This window comes from Ciconia boyciana, chromosome 3 (assembly GCF_034638445.1).
Source record: "Ciconia boyciana chromosome 3, ASM3463844v1, whole genome shotgun sequence".
NCBI classification, from domain to species: Eukaryota; Metazoa; Chordata; class Aves; order Ciconiiformes; family Ciconiidae; genus Ciconia; species Ciconia boyciana.
In genome coordinates, this window is record NC_132936.1 from 14,237,339 (window position 1) to 14,259,972 (window position 22,634).

Below are 22,634 nucleotides of genomic sequence, written 5' to 3' on the forward strand. Positions count from 1 at the left end.
GGTAGTGTTCTTTATACAGGTTGCTTTTACTCTTCCATGCCACAATTGACATTTTACCTTTATTCTGACTTTTAGCATAGTGAGGTTTTTTGTTTTTTTTTTTTTTTTTTAAATTTTTTTTTGTTTTAAATTTAAAACATGTTAAATTTTCTGGATGGAAGATTGTACAATTTTTTTTTCCTAAAATGTAAAAAAAATAGTTTGGGCTCTTTGGGGGGGGTCTTTTTAGTATGCCTTGATGCGTGTGGGCATTTTTTTGTTTGTTTGGGTTTTTTTTACTTTGCTGACATAATGTTTGGCAGGATGGAATTTTCAAGATGAATCTTTCTCCTGATGGAGCTCTTCTGGCAGCTATTCATTTCTCAGGAAAACTGACAATCTGGTCTATTCCATCTCTCAGACAGCAAGGAGAATGGGACCAAACCGATCAGGTAAGAAGAATGTAGATGTCTAGAAATCTGAAGTATATGTTTTAATGCTTTGGAGATATGTTTTTCTAGGAGATGAGAGTAGTTCAGATAACTGCTTTAGCTACATACTGTTTTTTCCAGTCAACTCCATATTTTTCAAGAGCCCTATATTTACTTTTACAATAGTCTTTCTGTGTTTTAGCTATAATCCTTAAACTTTAACAATTAAGAAAAAGAACCAGTTGTGTTGGAATTTTTCATGAGGCATTTTGGTGCCAAGTGGGTAACACTTGTAGAGGTAGACTGAAGGGCTGTTTTTAAAATATAAGTGGGGGCCAACACAGGTAACTTTGAATGGTTGAAATGAAATTCTGCTGGATGTCTAATGTACTCTCCTATTCCTCCCCCAAAATTTACCTTACCTTCTTCCAGATAACGCTCCAGAATAGTTTGTTCATCAGATTGGTATTAGTAACTCACATGCTTTCTACAGGAATTGTTTGCAAAACTGAGTAGGGGAACTTAAGTTAGGAATTGCCCAGACACCGGCAAACTTTTACATGACTAGTGTGAATTTAAACCCTGGGAATTGAAAACTTAGTTTTCAAAGAAAATTCCAAATAACTAATACACTGTCTGGGTAAAGATAACACTTCATTTTAATGAGGAAAACATATCTGCATTTTGAAAAGTGACAAATCTGAAATGATGCACGCTAGTATGTGAAGTATTCTGGTTTTACTCCCATTAATTTCTTCACTAATAGGTATGGAAAGGCTTTTCACTTGAAGTACCATGTGTTATGTTCTAAACTTACAAGACATGAACTGACATTAAGTCCAAACAGGGTATACCAGTCAAAAAGGATCTTTGGTCACTAGACATAGATGGCACAAATTACCACCAGTATTTCCTACACGGTATTGATCTCAGATGGTTTTATTGTACATAAGTGTGTTTCTTATTAGAAAACTATTGTAGGATGAAACATTTGCTGCATAGTAATAAACAGTTATGTTTTAGTGCATGTGCTGATTAATCAATTCACATGTTATAATGAAATATTTGCAGTTTCTGATTCTTCTCTGTAATTTCCTTTTGCATGGTAAATCTTTGTACAGTGTGTTGATTCCTTTAGAAATTCCAATACAAAAATATTTCCTCCAGTTTTTGTAGAATACTTCAAATTCTTCAAGTTTATGTATTCACATGAAACACAGACAGCTTTTCCCCCACACCATATTGAGTTTCTCCTCAGTCTATGCATTGCACAGTAGGCAGCATAAGGTCCACAACAAAACAATTCCTGACATTACATATAGGCACAGGTTTCTATAATGAGGAAGAGGACAAAATGAAGGCAGACGTCTTCCTTTGGCTATCATGACAACAATGAGGTTAAAGGAATGTTTTCCAGAAAAATTACAGGATACTGTAGGCCAAAAACTTTGACTATAGGAAAGAGAAGTCAGTACATACCTGTAGAGATAATGGTATGTTGCCATCCTGAACACCACTGGTGTGGTGTTACCTTTTTGTTCTCACTGCAAGACTTGGCAATGTGGCTGTGTTGTTGTGTAGTGTAAGTTTTGGTTCTTAACAGGTAAGCAGGCAGATCTGGTTAGGCTGTGTTGACTGTGAAATGGTACTGGGTCTGGCAGGGATGGAGTTCACTTCCTTCATAGCAGTCCGTATGGTGCTAGGTTTTGGATTTGTGACCAAAACAGCGCTGATGACACCTCCGTGTTTTAGCTATTGCTCAACAGTGCTTACACAGCTTCAAGGCCTTCTTTGTTTCTCACTGTCCTCCCCCAATGAATAGTTTGGGGGTGCACAACAACCTGGGAGAGGACACAGCCTGGACAGCTAACCCCAGCTGACCAAAGGGATTTTCCATGCCATATAATGTCATGCTCAGCATAAAAACGGAGCAAGGGGAAGTTTTGTGTAGGTAGACATGGCTCAGAGACTGGGTGGGCATCGGTCTGCTTGTGGGAGGTGGTGAATGATTGCCTTTGCATCACTTGTTTTTCTTCTTTATTTGCCTTTCCTTTGCTTATTAAACAATATTTGTCTCGACCCACAATTGCTCTTGCTTTTGCTCTTCCTATGCTCTCCCCTGTCCCGCTAAGGGAGGGGAGTTGGCAAGTGGCTGTGTGGTGCTTAGCTGCCGGCTGGGGTCAGACCATCACAGAAATGTAGTTCCAAGTTTATTTGGAAAGTACTTTTAAAAAACAAACAAAAAATCCAGCTCCAGTGTTGTCAAAAGTGTTGTGTGTGTATATGTGTCTACGTATGCATATCTATCTATATTTATCTCCGTATATATCTCTGTATTTTTAACATATATTTCAGATTTTTTTTTTGAGAATACAGATTTTGCTTGATGTTTACAGCGAATGGTTTTATATTTTCTTTGTTTTTAATGATAATGCATATGTATTCTGAAGCAGTTTTCAGGACTTTATCATCTAGTGAGGGTGATATAAAGGAGTATTACAGTACTTGACTGTTTTCAGAATGATTTTTATAGGTGAAATTGGTGTCCGAATATAATGGATACTTTTGTAATGTGTGCAATTCCTACTTAATTGTCATCCAAACATACTTGTTAAGTTAAAGTGGTCTCATGATTACTTTTAATTAGTAGACCCCTCTCTTTCTACTAAAAATTAAGCCTGAAAATCACCTTTTGTATGACCCAAACCTGCTTTGGTTGTCTGAGCTGTATAATCTGCCTGCAGTTAGGGGTAGGATTAGTGTCATCTATGTTTGTGTAGTTCCCATGTATTCTAACGTTGCCAAATAAAGTTTAAAAAAACCCAACACAGTAACAGCTTACTAATTCCAAATGCTGCAGTGCATCATTAAATTATGCTGGTTCCCTTGCTGCACTAGTCTTGAAAGGGGCTTTATATTTATGAAAATAACCAGAGTACAGGCATACAGCACTGTACTAGGCTGGTACTCAGGATCACTACACAGAGCAAACAGGAGGACTGTTTTGGAGATTCTTGTTTTATATGCTTGCAGTCCTATGTATAGACATGCAAAACAAATGCTTGGTGGGATTCTAAGTGCTGGAGAGCCTTTATTTCAGAAATCTGTTTAATGCTGACTAGGCTAGGTCCAATGGTATTCTTGTTTTCTAATACGGTGTTTTAGGAATCCAGCAGTATATTTTGCTATGTTTTTGTTTTAATTTAACTGTTTAGAGAAGAGTACAATGTCACTACAGCAGCTGTATGTTTTATGTTCAGGAGAAGTTTGAATTTATGTGGGAGCATTTTCATTGAAAAATGAGTGGGTCAGCAATAGAATAAATACACAGATTGTCTGTGTTTAAAAAGACTTACTTGCATATAATCCATTTTTTTCCTCTTGCCCTATTTTTTTTAGCCAGGTTATGATGAGATCAACCCAGACTGGAGACTGTCTAGTGAAAAAAGAAAGAAAATAAAAGGTATGTGGTTCAGTTAGATCATTATTTTATACCACTCTCTAGTTAAAAGTATTTACACAAATATACAAAGATCTGAAATGGCTTAATTAAATCTCAATTAGAATAGTTGCCAAAATTGTATGTATGATTTGAATTTGTAACATGGCATAGCTAAATGCATGTCACAATAGTTTGTGTGCATATATATATATTTTTTTTTTTTTAATCCTCTCTTAAGAATTATTTTGTAGCTATAACCATATTTCAGTTAGTACAGGACTTCATTTATTATTAATCATGCGATAATGACTCTGGAATGCTGAATATTCAGCAGACGTCTCAGCTTGTATCAGAAGTCACTACACCATAATATTGTAGGTAACACGTTATTGGAGTTCACAGTCTAAAAAACTGAACTCAACCTTTTCTTTCTATGAATGTCTAATAAATATTGAAAGCTAACATATTTTAAAGAGATTAGTTTAAAATTCTGAAACAAAAGGGCTTTGTTTTCTCCAACTGGTTTTGCCTCACGTCAGTCTCTCTATTCTTTTCCCAAAATTCAGGCTGCCATGTGCAGCCATTTATCACCTGGTTATTGCATGGCTCTTCCAAGAGTGCAGAGATCAATAGCTGTTCCATGATCCATTCACTACTGCTTGTATATATCTATATTATTAAAAAAATCCCTGTTTCTTTGTATTTTTCTTGGTGATTCTCTCTTTGGGTTAACGCATCTGACCTCCATAGGTGCTGACTAAGCACTGAAGTGGCAGAAAAGTGATAAGCTGATCTGTTTCTCAGTGCTGTTTGGGTAAAGGTGGTTTTCATCAGAGAGGTGGGAAATTACAGTGTAGTGAACAAGTTGAGCTAACTCTCTGGTGAACATTTTGTCCCAACATCCAGTTACCATAACCAAAATAATGTTAGAAATGACACGGCTTCCATCTTCGGTTGTGGTGACTCTTTTTTTTTTTTTGTTTGTTTAATCTTCCTAACAACCTCATCTTGTAGGCTGTTTCAGAAGCCTTGTACAAGGTTGTCACTCTTCCTCAAAAGCAGCGTAACCTTTTCTGATTTTTGCCAGTATTATGTTGTAGCCACAGAGACTTGCTTAAGGATGGTCCGGGAAGTATTGAAGCAGATCTTTATCAAATACTTAAAATTTGTCATGTTTTGTGCAAATAAGTCTGTATACTCTGAATTCTTTTACCAAAAAATATTTAAAAAAATTAAATCCACAATTAAGTGGTTTTCCCCTCAACAGCTTTCGTTTAATGCAGAACTGATTTAGTAAAATATCATTGACCTAAAATATGAACTTAGTGAACCAAGGATGTGTATACGATAATAAATATTTGTTAAGTTGGGCCATCAGATGAAATCTCTTAATAATTGAAGTCACTTCTGTTCTTATTTGGTGTTTAAAGTTATCTTCCTTTGTATGGCACTTTCTTATTTATTTTAGATAAAGAATCCTATTACCCATTGATAGATGTAAATTGGTGGGCAGATAATTCTGTCATCCTGGCTCGCTGCTCTGGTGCATTGACTGTGTCATCAGTCAAGACGTTAAGAAACTTGCTGGGAAAGTCATGTGAATGGTTTGAGAGCTCTCCTCAGGTCACTTCAGCTCATGATGGAGGATTTCTAAGTCTGGAGGTGAGGAATGTGCACAGGCAGATATCTTTTTGGAATGCTGTAGAAACAGTTTGCTTTTCTATATGTAATCCTAAGGGTGGTGTGTGTGTGTGGGGGGGGTATGGTTTAAAAAAAAAAAAAAATATTATTACTAATAGGAAACAGAATCACACTTCCTTATCTCTAAGTAGGTATTGAAGGGAAATGAAATTCTGGACTTGCTGCAATTGAACTGTCTTAATAAAAACGTAATTGTCAAATAACTTCTAGAGAGTAGATGCAAAACTCCTAGAAGGCTGAGTCTTAACGAGAGGAATCTTGCTGCAGGAAACAGTTTGCGTCGACAGTTTTCACTGCTTTATATGTTAGTGCATTTGAAGAATACTGCAAGCATCCCTCTCCCATTTTGAAACAGATGCCTCTTACAGAGGGAGTATATTTAAGAGAAATGAGGAACACATTTAAATTAAGATCAAGCCATGTAAGAGATCTATTTTTGTTCATCTTTAGTAGGATTCCAGGAAGGAGTAGAACATAATTTTGGTTAAGAAGTTGACTAGGAATTTTCTTTAAAATGAAGAAAATTACTATTTCCAAAGGCTTGGACTGAAATAGGTCTTAAATATCTTTAAAACAAATGTTTAAAATAATATTTGTCAGAATATCTCAATACATACCAAAGCTTGCATGTATGTTTTTGGAATGATTTGTGTTATTCTGGAAATCGGATCTAGCCCGTGACCGGCATACAGAAAACCTTGCTTTGGATAGCTAAGAGTTGAAAACATTGCTGTACGTTGCAGTAAGCTATGTAACAGCGTACGAAGATGTCTCCATAGTTCTGTGTTGTCCAGGGTGGTGTAGGGCATATAGTGTAATAGTGAGTTACTATTCAGTAGGTAAGGGATGAAGCCTCAGATCTGGGAGACAGACCCAGTCAGGGTTTGTGGAATATATTAAGCAAGAAGATAAATAAAGGGTTTAAAGGAGAAGGGGAGGAAGGATGTTGATTCTGAAATTTGAAGTACTGGAAGTGGAGATGTACTGAATTCTCACCAAACTAGTTGAGATGTCGTAGGTGGATGCTCCATATTCTACCCTTAAGAATTGTTTTTTGTGCAGTGTGAGATAAAACTCGTTCCAAAAAGATTACGCTTGGAGAGCAGGCCTGGTGATGAAGATGAGGGAGAAGATGACTCTGACTCAGATGATGAAACTTCTGCTAAGGACAGATATTTCAGCTACCTAAAGCAAGGCCTGTACTTTGTGACAGAAATGGAACGATTTGCTCCTCCACGGAAACGTCCACGTACTATTACAAAGAATTTTCGCCTTGTCAGTTTGAGATCCACGACTCCAGAGGAACTGTACCAGAGAAAAGTAAGTATAGAAGGAAAAGTCATATCTCTCATGATCAGCTTTATTTAGGAAGAACTCTTTATTTTTCTTTTAATTCTTGCTATATTAAGAGAAGGATTTAGGCACATATTTCTAAGGGTCTCTTAGCTGACAGTGTAGTGTTACCTAATCGAAGGGATCATTGTCTAAAACTAGCATTATAATAATTCAAATGAGATGACGTTTGCAGGTCACTGAGGAGACACTGTGCATCATTAGCTTGGCCAGACTTGGAAGTGTACTCATGTGAGTGTTTAGAAATAATGAAAGACTGGCAAATACATTGAATGAAATCAGTTGAGCTTGTTACTGGCCAGGGAATGGGTTAACTTATGCTCTGATGTGAATGTAGTTTACTTGCGTGTTTTTTCAGGCATACATACAAGTTAGGCCTGTGACTTGCTCTTGCTGAAGAACAGATACTTCTTCATTTTTATGACTACTCTAAGCAGTACTTTGTCTCGGCCATTTCAATTGTTTCAATGCTAAACCAGCCCGCTCTATAGTTGTTAGAGTTTCCAGGGAGTGCTGATGTCATACTGGTTACCTGAATAACGTCTTCCTTTTTCTTGAGGAAAAAAATCTCTGATTTCCTAGAGGTGTCCATCAGATCTGAATCTTACTCATCTGTATCTTGAGCCATCCTCTTTCCTACCTGCTTAAGCATACCCACAGTAATTATCGCTCTACCTGTTTCAAGACACAGAATTAATAATTGATTGTTTAATACGGAAATTTTCATGTGCTTGCTTTTTAGATTGATAATGAAGAATATGGGGAAGCTTTATCTTTGGCTCAAGCATATGGCCTTGATTCTGATCTTGTGTATCAAAGACAGTGGAGGAAGTCGGCTGTTAACGTCGCTTCAATTCAAGACTACTTGGTGGGTTTGTTTTTTGTGACTTTCAGGCTTTCTTATCAGAATGGCTGCGTTATTTTTACAGATATTGAATTCTCAGTTGTGTTCTAATTTATACAACATAAATTGATGGCAATTTGGAGAGCTGTCCTACAAATTCCATTTCATGTCATGTGGAACAGAGTGATGTTAAATTAACTGAAGGCCAGATCTGGAGACCTTGGAAGTTAATGGAAATCTTTCCTTTCAAGTGTCTTCTAATTTCTGTTAATAGCAGCTTGCTTTTTCCGGTGTGATCTCTCCCCCACATGCAGCAGTAGATTGTTGCCCAGCAAATGAATAATAATAACTGGAAATATAAAGCATTTAAATAACTTCCAAGTATTTTAGAAGATTAAATGGGAAGGTGAAGTTGGTATCAGTAGCTATGTAGCCAGGTTTGAAGAACAAAATTTACATTGAACTCTGCTCCCTGTAACCGGAGCTTTTCAGTAGAATTCAACGTGGGGTTTTTTGGCTTGGAAGAAAGACTTCAAACTCAGCAGACAAGCGTTGTCAAAGATGTACAACCTAATGGTGCTGTCGGGTAAAGTCTTCCAAGAAATCAAGAAAAATATAGTCTAATTTTTGTTTTTTTTCAAGTCAGTTATTAATTGAATGTCAAAATATGACTTTTACAAGTAGCCATTCTCCATGTGCCATGTAATCTTAACTAAAGATCAGCAGATAAGGCCAATAATATTTTGTGACCCTGCTGTGTCCTTTCTGTCACAGAATCCTACTGGCATGTGAAGAGGTTGATACTGAAAATTACTCTAGTGCTATTGTGGGATACACTCAATTTATAAAAACTGCATTTTAGCCCCAAACATCACATTTTATTTAGTGTAAGGAGCAGTGATACTAATTAGGGAATACAAATAATAACTTCTGTTGCAGTTGTTGTGAAAGTTCTGCTAAATAATTTGGTATTCCCGTGCCCTTTTCTGCCACATATACTCTGAGGGCATTGTTTTTTGCTTTCTTACCTCTTTTTTTTTTTTGTTGGTTCACATTGTCAGTCATCAGGTTAAGTTGACACTTTCTTAAGTGGAAGAAACACATTAGAAGATTTTAGCATCTCCAGTTTCATTGCTTTGAATTGAAGCACGTAACATTGTGTCTATGCTCTTGTTCTTGGGCAGAGCAAAATTAAGAAGCGCACATGGGTTCTTCATGAGTGCTTGGAAAGAGTTCCAGAGAATGTAGATGCTGCTAAGAAGCTCCTTCAGTATGGCTTGAAAGGCACAGACTTAGAGGCTCTTGTGGCCATAGGAAAAGGAGAAGATGGCGGCAGGTTTGGGAAGAGTATTTTTTTGTTTGTTTTTTTGTTTTGTTTTCTGTTTGAAGGATGGTGTATGAAGTCTTTTCTAATAATTTGGTAAAATTTTTTTATCAACCACTAATGAAAATATTAAGATGCTTTTGTAGGACCAAAAGAAAGGTTATGCTTTGAATCAAACTATTCTGAAGATGTCCACAAGGTACTTATTCTCATTTTACCTTTGTAAAAGGTAAAATCACTGTTTATTTTTTACTGCATTTTCCCTCTTCTCTGGATGCCCTTTATTTTATTCATCATGGAGAACTTCTGATGTCACTATTTTTCTATGAGAATCTGTTTCTGTTGCATCTTCTGGAAGCTGCAGCTATCCCTATAAATGTGTTCTGTTGTATGTCTTAATTGTTGTAATGATCTGTTGTTCAAGTGGGGAGGGGAACAAAGCAAAACACAGTGTGTCAGTGGGGAAATACATGCAGAGACAATTCTCTTCAGTATTCAGTTCCTGGTGGTAGAAACAGAAGAGGCTGTTCTTGCTTTGTGCCATCATCTAATTGTATGCTGTAGAGCTGCTGCCAATCCCAGTAGAATTTAGAAATGTTCATAACCATCATGGCTGTGTGGTTGGTGGTTTGGGGTTTTTTTTGGTTTGTTTTAGGGAGAGGGTGGAAACGAGATGATGCCTCTTGTTGGCTTGTGATGAGTGCCTGCTTGCTTTACAACAGCAAAGTTCAGTGTTACAATTTTCTATAAAAGTTTAGGGTTTTAGTCAAGACATAAACAGAAAGATGTGTTAGTACGTTTATTCAAAAATTAGTTCGTCATACCATTTTGTTGCTTGTTTTTTGTTTTTTTAATCAACATTGATTACATTGTTGGTTTTGTCTTCCAGATTTATCTTACCAGGGGAGGTGGACATTGAAATTCCCTATGAAGACTTTTTGTCACCAGATGAAGAAATGGATACTAGAAAAGAAAAAGAGACCAAGAAGCGTCAAGAACTGCTATTATCAGTAAACTTCTCAAAGTAAATGAAATGTTACGCCATGATATATTCAGAGTTACACATTTATTATAACTACACAGTTGCAAGAACGTAATTACTGTCATGTATGTTATTCCTAATAGGAAAGTGGTTTAAATTTTAATTGGCAGTATATTGTGTCAAAGTTCTCAGTTTCCTTAATTTCTTGATATATTCCAGTGCACAAAGTCATTAAAATGTGTAACCATTGTTTTCATATGCACATGATGTACAATATCAATTGCAAGCATGAAAATTCCTGTTTTGAACACAGGCTGACACTGGAACAAAAAGAACTCTGCCGTAGCAGGCTGAAGCTGTTAACTTACCTTGATCGCCTTGAAACCTATGAGGTGAGGACACATGGTAACTGGCTACAGTTCTTTTGAGTTCTCATTCCATAGGTATTCCTGTAACTTTTTCGTCACATCATCATATCTTTTTTATTATATATTGTAGTATTAATGTTTATAGTGGTCTTGAAATGCTACAGTCTCTCACTTGAGAGAAGTAAGCTGTTTTTCAAGCTACCGTGTTTCTTCTGTTTCACTGTTGCAAATGGCCAGCTTCTAGTGTTGAGAGGTATAGTTGGGCAGAAGCCTGCTTTGAACATAATGTGTCTGCAGGGAATTAAGTTGTGCAACAACATAGGATGTGGAGTTGGTGCAGGCTTTCCCTCTGTCAGTCTAATTAGCAAGTTCTATTCAGATTCTCTAATGAATCTTTTTCTTCTGTGAGGTTACTGAAGTGAAAGTTTTTGGAATGTCAAACTATATTTTGCTTAGTTTTTTAACTTAAACTTTGCAATTGGCACTAGTCATGTAATGACTTTTACCACATCTCTTTGGAACTAGTATTGTCTAAACCCTAATTAATATAAGGCAGAGAATTGTCTTAGCTTGTCATTCAAAATGCATCTGGTTTTTTCTCACTGAAACAAATAAAAAACAGCTGCATGCTTTTCTACATCTCATACTTATTCATCCTAAGATAAAGAAATGTGTAGGCTTTTTGATGCTTTTTAAAATCTTGCATAAAAACCAATCTTTTGTAAGATGTGTGGTGGGGTTTTTTCTTTTTTTTTTTTTAAGGAAATCCTTGGAGGGCCTCATGCAGCTGAACAGCACTATGATGGCGAGTTCTTCAAGAAGTTCAGAAATCAGAATATTGTACTTTCAGCAAGGACTTATGCTCGGGTATTAATATTTATTTTGCTAGAATGCAGTTTTGTTATTGCTGTTTTCACTTAAGGGCATTTTTTCCCCCCCCTTTGAACTTGGTTGAATCTCAATGGGAATTTAAGAGGTGGGGGGTGTATTTGCTTGATTGTAAATAAATAAATGTGGTGACCGTGAACTCTTTTTTTTTTTTAATTGCTAAATAAAATGTTAAAATTTAAATGTTCATTGCATGATCTAAGCTTAAATTTCTTGCTCATTTTCAGTCTAAATCAGTCTTAAGCTAGTTCTGCAACTTAATGTTTTTGCTTTTTAGGAAAGCAATGTCAGAGCCCTGGAAATTTTGTTCACTTTCCATGGATCAGCTTTACTTCCACATAGACAGGCAATTCTCTCCAATTTTCCAGAGACTACTTCACCACATGAATATGCTTTCTTGTTGCCTGAAGCTTGGTAAGGATGCATCAATGGATATTAATTAAAAAAAAAAAAAAAAGAAGATTTTTAGGTTAATACTTAAATTTGTTTCCATATATGTCAATCTGCTGTTGGTTATTACTTGGAATCAAGAGAACAGCTTTGTCTTTATGTAGTTGACCAGTCTTCATTTTCTGCTTTACTTTGTGCCATTCACGGAAGCTTTTTGGTCTCTCTTGGTTATTATCAGGAAAGTAGGGATTTTAAATGTTCTTGCCTCCATCACACATAAGAGGAAGTAACTTCAAAATCATTAATCTCCTTGTTACTGATTCTTACGCAGCTTGCTAAGGTAGAATTATGGAAAGTTTTAAATCCAGACTTTCCTACCCTTTATTTCAGCATAAAATGTTAGTTTACTGACAGTTTCATATACATTTTCATAAGAGACTCTTCCTTGACCATTATAATAATGTTCTGTGTATTAATTAAAATAATTTTTTGCTTCTAGAGTGTTTCTTTCAAACACTTTAATTATGAAAATAGTTTTGAATCATATTGTTCAGTGCCAATAAAGAACTGGGGAGATTTCATTATTTAATATTTTACAATAGGACTTTGAAGCCTTACTTCAGAGGGGTAGTTTTTGGAGTAGCTAATAGAAATTTTTTTTGTGGTCTTCCAGCATTATAGGGTGGGGTTTGGTTTTTTTTTTTTTTTCACTTCAAAGTTTTAACAGTCCCATTTGGATAATTCTACATGTAGAAGAGGTTTTTTTTTTTAATTCAGCAAGTTTATTCCCCTGACATTTTTCCTAGCTTATAATATTTGTCACTTTTGTCCTTTCTGAGCAGAAGCTAGTCTTTATTTCATGGTATCTAATACTCACTAGTGCCCTTTTTATTGTGTTGGTAGTATGTGGAACACATTTAGTTATTTCATTATGGTGTGAAAACACTTATTTTATCCTTTTCTTTAAAGTAACAGTTAGGACCATGAAGAGAAATTATTGCAGTGTTTATAAAATTGGTAAAATCTATTTCAATTGTTCTCTTTTGTTTTGATAAGACTTATAATGTAAGAGGGACGGAAGAAGGGTTGTCTTAAATGTGGTTATGATAATTTGTTGGTGTTCATAAACAGGTTCCCCTTCTTTCTGAAGAGTTGTTCTTGGTTTTGGTTTTTTATTTTGTTGTTGTGGTTGGTTGATTGGTTTAAGAAACTGACTTATGTACCAAGAGGCAAAATGACAGTTAAAGTAAAACATTTCACCAGTGATCTAGTAGTAAAGATGTGAAGTTATGGGTTAAGAACTTAGTTTTGTCTGCTGTTGAAAAATGGAAGTATATAGTTTGAATCGTTATTCCCGTGGCAGACAGAACATTCCAGTGTTAGGATCAGGTACGTGCAGGTTCTCACTCCTTTTTTTTTTTTTTTCCAGGTTGCAGAACAGATAATATTGTACGTCTTTTTAATGTTTGTCTTTGGACAACTACAAAATGGGGATGAGAGCAAATCCTATATACACAAATCCCATATAATTATAAAAATATACTGTATATTTGAGCTAACCTTTTTCTAAAACTGTTTCCCTGTTACAAACCTGATTACTCACATAGTATTGCTAAATACACTCCCTAAAACTCTATTTTATTAATGTAATAGAGTTTAATATATGTTGATGAAAACATCTAATAATGAGAATAATATACTAATGAAAGAGACAAAAGTTGTACAAAGTAACATTTTCTTATTAATTTTAAAAGTTTTTTTTTTTTTGAATGGAATGAGTCTCCCCCTCCCCCCCCCCCCGAATCCAAATAGCTTCAGCTTCTGGAATTCTTGTTTCATGTGAATTGAAATGAATCCACATGAATCAAAGAGAATTGAAGTTCTTGGTCATTTTAAGTGAGTTTATTGGGCTTGTTAGTTCTAGCATTTATTTTTTAAATGGGTTATTATATGAATAGAATTACTGGCATTCTGTAGATAGGTAGTTGTTGCTATGAAATTCAGTTTAAATGAATGTGTTATCTCGTTTATGTCTAAATACTGTGTTCTATAGAGAAATAATTTGCCTTAAATAATTGAACAAGATTATGATACAACTTATGGAACTACTCATTCCCACATAATATTAAAGTTGCAAGTACTTACTGTAATAAACTTCTGAACAAAAGGAAAACATTGCAAAAATATAAACCTCAGTGTTTTAATTGGTAGAAAAAATGTTTGTAGCAGTACGACTTAGTGTCTCTTCAGCTTATGCATCTTGTAATTACAGTGGTCTTGGGATAAGTGGTGACAATAATTCAATCTGTCGTCATGAACTTTGACTCTAGACAAATCTTATAAAGGATTCTGAGTCAGGAAATTACCTCGTCTGGTTTTCCTTTTTAAATTTCGTGCTGTTGCAGTTATGAAACAGGGTGTATGCTGGATATTGGAAGGATTTTCTACTTTCAGCTGCAAAAAAGACAGATATCTCTTGTGATTTCTTTTAGCTCATTGTTCTTCTGAAAATTCAAGGCCATAATTATCTGTACCAAGAGATTCCAATAGAGTACTTGGTTGCTGTGGTATGTGATGAGACCACTAACATGGACCAGCTGCATGATAGTGCCCCTGTTAAGAGTGCAGCCTGCCCCGGTGGCCTTGCTTCAAGAACACCTTGTTCATGTCTTGCTAATACCTTCCCTGCTCGGCCTCCTGCAGCTCAGACCTCTTGCTGAGCAGTGTGCAGCTCTGGAGGCAGAAAAGATTTTGGAGGCAAAAAATACTGTAGTTTGTCTTTTAGGTCTTCATATATGGCCCTGTGTGCATGTAGGATGAAGTACTGCTGGGAATTGTCCATATTGTGTCTGTGTATGTGGAGCACTTCAACTGATAAGAGAGTTGGTTCGCAGTTGGAGCTCTGAGGTGACACCTATGCTTATGGAAATTCACCATATTGCTCTGTGTTCTGTTAGTTAGTTTCCTCCATCTATACAGGAATCTGGCTGAGAAAAAACTTGAGATTGTATAGCAGGTGCTGCCTTGTTTGTGCATGGAATGGGTGAGGTGGGACAAATAGGCACCTCTAGCTATTGCCAAGGCAAAAGCATTGAAACACAATTGCTTGTTGTTAAGAAATAGATACTTACTTTTTTCCTGTATCAGCTTTTAAAAAGTCTCAAGCGGTAGATGTCCTTTTGTTTCTCGTTTTTGGCACATGTTTTGTAGCTTAGCATCTTTAGGGGTTGCTCTCAGAACTGTTCAGGAGGAGGTTTATAATGTCTGAGCAGAGGATTTATGTATTCATGAGACGCTTGAAAAGACCTGCGAGTTATGTAAGCTCAACAGCTCCTGGAGTTGAGAAGGAATCTGAAATACTAAGATGCATCGGTGGCTCTAGATGCCTTTTGGCTTCAGATTGGTATTGTGATAGACTGACATTATTCAGTAATGTGTTTTTGCAGAATTGCGATTGTAATGTTTTCCTACTTCTTTTCATATTATTTCTCAGCTTCTTTTATAATGATGGCTCCTGAATCTCTGCTGTCTCTTAGTCATGGGGGTTCATGCTCCTTCTCAAAGATCCATCAGATGCACAGACTTCATCTGTTAAGTCAAGTAGAGTGAAGGTGGTAAAAGTTTAGGCATTCAGAGGAGATGATAGCTCTTTGTAATCTCTGTTTTAATAGCTACAGCTAGTGTTCTTAGTCTGTAGTTAAGACTGTTGCCCTCAGGTTTTCAAAGGTGATCTCGGAGAAAAATAATGCCTTACCACCATTATAAATACATAACTAGAGTCTTTTTCCTTTTCTTTTAATTTTCTTATCCTTTTTACTACGTTTAACTGCGATATTGCAACATTATTGCTCACATTTTAAACTCACAGAAGTTGTGAAATTCAAATGTATGGTTCCCTCAACAGCCATAAGTCTGCTATATTGCACATTACACTAGTAGTAAAAATCTTCCCTCTAAGATAGCAACTTTTTATATGTTTCTGCTTTTTTACTCCCTAACTTTCTCAAATACTGGTTTTCGGTCGTGGCTTAAAGTGAATTTTTACTGGAGAGTTGTGGATGAACTCCATTTGCCTGATGAACTGGGGTGGGAGTGAAAATACCTTCTAAAAACTTAGAGAGGCTTTTAAAACCTGAAAATTTCCACATAGTAGACTCTAATCTATGAATAGATAAATACTACACAATTAAACTAAGAGGTTTATAAGCAGTTAACTTTGCCTTTTCGCAATGATATCTTCTCCTGAACTAGGTTTTTAGTTATTGCCTGTGGCACTGCAGTTTCAATAAAGCTCTCACAGCTTCATCTCTTCTCTTCTTAGTATATGTATGTAAATAAGTTTGATGACTGAATGTCTGCAGAACTGTCTAATATATAGTCCTCATTTTTTCGTATTAGTTTTTCTTCTCTTCTGAAGCTGAACTGCTTTTGTTTTTAGTGTAGTTCAGAGGAGTTCATGTTAAAAGAATTAATCCCATGGTCAATAATTTTGGTTTGTTTGAATTCATTTGTATAGTGCTACAGTGAAATAAATAAGGGCCTAAGTTTTATATGCACTTCTCTTCCTTTGCGCTAAGGGAAAGAAGAAAAAGTTTAGAGGTAGAGGGAACAATGTAGTTAATATTATTTCAAGGATGTGTGTGGAAAAAAATAATTTAAAATCTCAGATATTACCTTCCACTTGAAGTAGAAAAAATAACTTTTGAGGGAAGGATTAACTTGTCATGATGGCACTCATGTTCCGGTCTGGATTGACTTCTGGTAGGAGCGGCAAAGGTCCATGTAAAAGTTAAAGAAGTGGTTTGGAGGAAGAGGCTCTTCTGCAAACTGGCCTGTGTGGGGATCTGGGAAAACAGCAGGAGCAGCTCACTGCAGCCAGAAGGCTGCTGCAGAAAGCGAGCTGGCGAAAGTACTGTAGGTATTAGTCATGAGGAGTTTTTGAAGAGGAGAATGAGAACTTGAAGCTATGAGGGAGCCATGGAGAACATGAGCTGACACCAAGAAAGGAGGGAAGTTTCACAGGAGCTGCTATGCTGGAGCCGAGCTGCCAGTCAGAGGGGCCTAGACAGGCAGGAGGAATGGGCCAGCAAGAGCCTTGGGGAGTTCAAGAAGAACAAATGCAAAGTCCTGTTCCTGCAACTGAATAAACTCTTGCAACAATAAAGGCTGAAGAGACTGGCTGGGAAGCAGCTCTGCTGAAAAGGACGTGGAGGTCCTGGTGGGCACAAGCAGGACGCGAGCCAGCAGGGAGTGCCAGCAGCATCCTGTCCTGCGTGAACAGAAGCACACCCAGGAGTCTGAGCAGTCAGACTACCACACTCGTTCAACTGCATCTAGAATACTGGGCCCCCTGTACAGGAAAGACATCAGTAAACTGGAGCGAGCTCAGCAGAGGGCCACCGAGGTGACTGGGGACTGGAGCACTTGAAGGCTGAGGGAGCTGTGTGTGCTCAGCCTGGAGAAGATTTCAGGCGGGCCAGTGGCAGCCTTTGCGTACTGTTCTACAGCATGGGAGCTGCACTATGCCTGTGCAGTTTATCCACAGAGCATTAACAGGATTTTCTTTACTTTTCTGGCTTGTTTATGCCTGACTTGTCCTGTCTTCATCTACCATGTGTGTCTTTTGCCTGCATAGTCCTGAACTGTACCTTGGCTTGCCTTTCCCAATCTTCTTAGAAAGTGTATTGCTGCTATCATCTTGCTTGTTTGTTGCCTTTTTACAGGGTTTAGAACAAAATTTCTTCCATGAACATTCATTATGCTTTATAAATGTGCAGTTCTGAAGGAGTATTTTCACTATATGGTGACAGACAGCTTTGATCTTACTCAGAGTTCAGCTGTATCTTTAAAATAGCCTATTTTGATTTTGTGAAAGCTATTGCCTCACAATTTTAATTGTATACATCAAGAAAAAAACCACAGCGAGCTTCTAAACTGAGGTTGTGTAGTGTTGGTTGACCTTTCTGCTGTTTAGCTTATTCAGTCTAGGTTGTTTTAGGAGAAGAAAAAAGTTCTCTTCCTAAATTCTCTTAAAGATTAACCATGTCATTACAACATTGCTTGATTTGTTTATGTGAAATCAGATATAACTTTTCTCCTCTTGTGGCAGAGTTGCTTCAAAAGACCTGTCATCGCAATGTGCACAGCAGGAATTCCAAAGGGTAGTTAACTGTGGCAGCCAAAAGCAGCTGGGATACCTTTCCCACTAATTTATGCGGATCAGTTTTCCCAAAATGTGTGGTGTTTCTGGCACTCTGTTTTAGGCACCAGCTGTACTTCAGTCTTGAATTTGTTACATGTCCTATGGATATTTTGGGAAAATGAAGAGCTGCTCTCTTTGCCCACGGCTTTTGTATTGCATAGTATATTGAATAATAAAAGCCTAAAAATATATGTAATCAGTTATATAGTTGCATTTACTAATTGACTACTAAACTGCTATAGTGGTAGAAAATAATGTTTTCATGCAATATGAAAAATGCAATATATATCATAGCTGTTTAAGACTACGTATCTGGGATGCATTTCTTATTATATTTCATCCTCAGTTATAGAATAATTGTGACATAAAACTGTTTCAGAGCCGTAAGATTTCAGAGCAACAGAAACTGGCATTGATTTCTCTACTGCTGAGAAGATACAGACTTTGGACAAATGAGTTTCTGGATTAAATTAAAAAAGAATATTTTATAAAACTTCTCTTGCAGATCCTGTATTATGTACAGCTATATATGTTATATATAGCCTACTTTTAATGCCTCTGTATCTCTATGTAGTGGGATTATGGAAGTGCTAATTTGAATGTGAAGTCTAAAATAACTTACAGTGCACCTACAGAAAAATATGGAAATCATAAATTCTGGGAAGTGTACCAGTGTCAGCAGGGGGAAAAGAATATTTGAAGGTTCAGGATTTTATATTCCTCTTACCACCAAACATAAATTTGAGGTAATTTTAAATGTAATAAAATTGGAATCAAGCACACTCTTAAAAAAACATTTTGAGTGGATAACAAAACCATTTTATGGAAACACTACCTTATTTTGTAGTTCAATATCTTTCATATATAGCTTTCTCACCTCTAACAGATCAATACTTGGTGTCTTACTTAAGTGCATTACCCTCAGAACTATTCTGGTATGTAACACACAAGCTTTCAAATGCAGAATTAGTGTTTATAACATTATTTTTTCCGACAATGAGACATGATTTATAAGAAAAGGAAAAAGCAAATATTCATCTACTCCAAAATATTTTTAGAAAAAAGCCCAAACCTGCTCTTCAAAATGTGCATGTCTTTCAGTAAAAAGATTGTTTCCTAAATGCGTTCGGGCACATTGCCTTTTGCCTTGGAGTCTGGATTCAATGTGCACAACTTTACAAGGGAAAAGATTTTAAAATTTTCTAATCTTCAACTAGATGAGTCTCAGAGACAGGCCTGCTGTATGAAATGCTTGAAGGAAAAAAAAACAAAACAAAACACAGAGTTGCCATTGGTAATAGAAAGAATTGGTCTCTGACCTTAAAACGAAATTAGACCTTCCTCTTTTGAAAACCTGAAAATCTCCTCTTACTGTTATTCTCTCATGGTAGTTCTGCTACACTTTTGCAGACATGATTTGAAACAGCTTCTAAAATGAAACCCTTGTCTGTCCTCTGCTGTATAAAAGCTCTTGTTTTCTCATTTTAACAAAACAAACCAAGAAAAGACCCTCCCCAAACAAAAAAAAACCCCGAACAAACCAGCCAACCAACCAATCCCCCCTGAAATGTTGTCTTAAGCCTACTGGGAAGTGAATGGAAAAATTTTACTATGAGAAGAAATTGTCTTGGGCAATAAAATTTTGTCCGGTTTTCTCTTATGTTTAATAGAGCATACAATCAATAATGCTCTCCTTTCCTAACATAAAGACCTGCTCATACTGCCTTGATTTTATATTTTGGAAGGGACTGTTAATCACACTTTGGCTTTTCTGTTGTTTGACATTTCAACTGATAAAGAGAACTTTTTCACTACAGACTGGGCCTTCTATGATGACATTCTCATGTATGACATTTGAAATGTGGCCTTATTAATTTAGTTTATGAACTCAGTTCTAAACATTAATATTTAAAATTAATTGATAAATTATGTTATCTAAGACTTAAACAAACAACAGCCCCCCCAATCCCTAAAATACATGGGCTGATGAATCTTTCCAAAATGACAAAGTGACTTTATTCCTGGTGCTTATACCATAAATGTTAATTTGGAGTTTTCTTTATTAATAATTTTTCAGTGGTGTTACCACAAGGTGCCCAATTATAATTGTGGATGGTTTTGTACAACTGAACTGGAATTGAACGCAGATGTTACCGTAGTTGACACACAGGAATTAGCAGTTTTCCATCTTCTCTCCTCCTTTCTTTTGACTTTAATAGCCTGCAAATCTGTCTCTGCCAATTTATTGCTGGATTTCTACTGCGTGTTTCCTTTGGAGGGTTGGAATTACTATGGATAAAACACAGGGTATTATTGTTAGTGTGTAGAGGAGGGAAAGGAAGGGTGGCTGACCTCCTGGGAGAAGAGTGTGTGTGTGTGTGTATGTGGGCAGGGCAGTTAGTATGGACATGCCTTGCTTTGTTAAATGTGTTTAATGGCTGTTGCTAAATGAGATGGAGTTACTGATTTTTAGTTTGTTGTTTTGACTCTTAACTATATTGTGAAATTGATTTGTTTGTTGGAATTTTTTAGCTACTGAGTTACAGTGCTGCTCTTCAAGGGATGAGAAGATTATGTCAGTTGTTACTTTATAGATAGGGATTGTCCATGTAGTATTGCTATTGCTGTTTATTATCAGGGTCAGGAGAAAATCAATGAGATGTAAAATAGCTTATTGTTCCAGTAAGCTGAAACTTTAAAGTCTTTACTTTGTACATGGTTTGTTTATTATTTCTACAAATGCCAGAACCTATATGGCTCTTCTCTTCCGCCTTAGTTTATGTTCTACATAGTTTGACCTGGTTTTCTCAGGTTTTATGCTGCTTAAACAGCTAGCTTACAACAGTGAGGCATAAGTAATTATTCTAGTAATAACTTGTGGTGTTCCTAAACTGCATTTTAAACAGACTTTTTCTTTTTTCAACCTCAATATTTAGAGAATGTTTCACTGTGGAAGCTTGTAGTGAGAAAACCACATTAAACTTAATTGAGAAGATCAGTACAGCAGGGCAGATCTTGTTTCAGTTCAGTACAAGGATTTGTGCTAAAATTTGAAGAATTATATATATATATTTTTAAGCTGTGAAGTTCATAGTTTTTTGCTTATTTCAGTCTTCCATGACAGCATATGAAGTCAGAATACTTACTGTGAAGTAGTAAAAATACTTAAAGCATGTAGTGGGTTCCCCCCACCTCCCTTTTTTTTTTAAAAAAAAAAAGTATGGTCAGTAAGAAAATCAATTTTTTTTTTTGTTTTAGTCGATCTTTAATGGTATAGGTAGAATATGTGTTTGTACAGATAATATCATACAGGCAAAATCACACTTGTATAGCTGCATTAAGAAGTGATAAATCTTAAAGAATTGATACTGTAATTGAATTACATGGTTATTATGAATTCACTGAAATACTCATGTATGCTTTGTATTCCATTAATTGAATGCTATCACAATTTTTTTTTTTAAAGTGTTTTTTTGTTTGCTTTTCTGTTATACCAGTTACAAGCAGGGGACATTGAAAATTCTTCCTTGGAATGAGCAGAAACATCGTGAAGAAGACTGGTGTGAAAAAGCAGAATGCAGGTAAGTATACAGAAAAAGCAAAAAGCTTTTTCTATATTTATGTGCCTTTCAGATAAAGACTTTACTTACTAATTCTTAAAATATGGGAAATACCCAGTAGGACTCCCTTCTTATTTTAGCGCACACTAACTTGTATTTTCAGCTTTCTTAGTGAGACTGACTGAGCAAACAGTCTTTTGTGTTACAGTATTGTGTTCAGTGTGATTATGTGATAAGTAACTTTCACACATGCATGTGAGCGGGGGGGGGAGGTTACTATTGGAAATCCTGATTAATTTTTTTCCTTCTGCCCTGTTACTTGTCAACTATAACGTTATCGTAGTAGAGTTAATGGATCACAAAGCTGCCTTTCACTGTGTGAGAAAAAGATGGAAAGCAGAGGTTGGGCATACCTGTGTCTTTAGTAGAGAGGATTCTTTCTTTCATAATCTATTTGAAGTTTGGAATCTCTTACTAGTTACTTCGCTGACAAAAATTAACACTTACTGTGATTGGCATTTGAGTCTCATCAAATTATTGGTGTAATGGTAGGTTGATTGTATCATTTTCTTTCAGAACAACCAGAAGTTTTAGGAAAAAGACTGATGTGAAAAAAATGCAAGCGAATGTATACTTAAACCTATACTTTTTTTTTTTTAAAAAGGATGATTGTTGAACCAACTTTACAAGATGAAGGTGAATTTCTATATGAAACGCAACCTGAGTTACTGAAGTACAGGACTACTGACCTTTCAGTAGATCTCGTTACCGATTGGTATTTGAGCAGAGCACAGGAAATTGAAAAATATGCAATGCAGGTGAGAATAGCAGTGAGGAAATGATGATGGCTGACTCAGGCTGATCAGCCTTTTTCAACAGAATCCTGTCTTGATACGTATTGATGGGACACTTTTCCCTCAGTAATATACGCTGTGTCTCAATCTTCATTATGGCTTTTGAAGTATTTTTTTTCCTTTTGCGGTGTACTTATGCTTGCTCTAAAGTTTACTTAGCCAAATAATTGATCCACAGGAATGAATAGGAAGCCAGTAGATTCCCTTTCACTTGGCTTACCATAGCAGACAGTAGCACTTTCGTAGTCCATGAAAAATGTTTACCATTACATTTTATGTTTGTAACTGAGGGAGGGAATGTTGTGCACAGGGTATC

The 22,634-nt window shown here is 36.2% G+C and overlaps 1 protein-coding gene across 3 annotated transcripts in view; it reads left to right on the plus strand.

The window, feature by feature from the left end:
- Positions 1–22,634, plus strand: part of NBAS (NBAS subunit of NRZ tethering complex) — a 182,173-nt gene that overhangs the window by 23,120 nt on the left and 136,419 nt on the right. For all 3 annotated transcript variants that reach the window (XM_072858557.1, XM_072858556.1, XM_072858555.1), the window contains 12 exons: positions 303–431; positions 3,810–3,873; positions 5,321–5,514; positions 6,616–6,873; positions 7,649–7,774; positions 8,935–9,086; positions 9,964–10,098; positions 10,370–10,448; positions 11,187–11,291; positions 11,590–11,726; positions 21,402–21,485; positions 22,129–22,282. In XM_072858557.1, the coding sequence (XP_072714658.1) occupies positions 303–431; positions 3,810–3,873; positions 5,321–5,514; positions 6,616–6,873; positions 7,649–7,774; positions 8,935–9,086; positions 9,964–10,098; positions 10,370–10,448; positions 11,187–11,291; positions 11,590–11,726; positions 21,402–21,485; positions 22,129–22,282 (1,617 nt within the window). The remainder of the gene's footprint in view (positions 1–302; positions 432–3,809; positions 3,874–5,320; positions 5,515–6,615; positions 6,874–7,648; positions 7,775–8,934; positions 9,087–9,963; positions 10,099–10,369; positions 10,449–11,186; positions 11,292–11,589; positions 11,727–21,401; positions 21,486–22,128; positions 22,283–22,634) is intronic.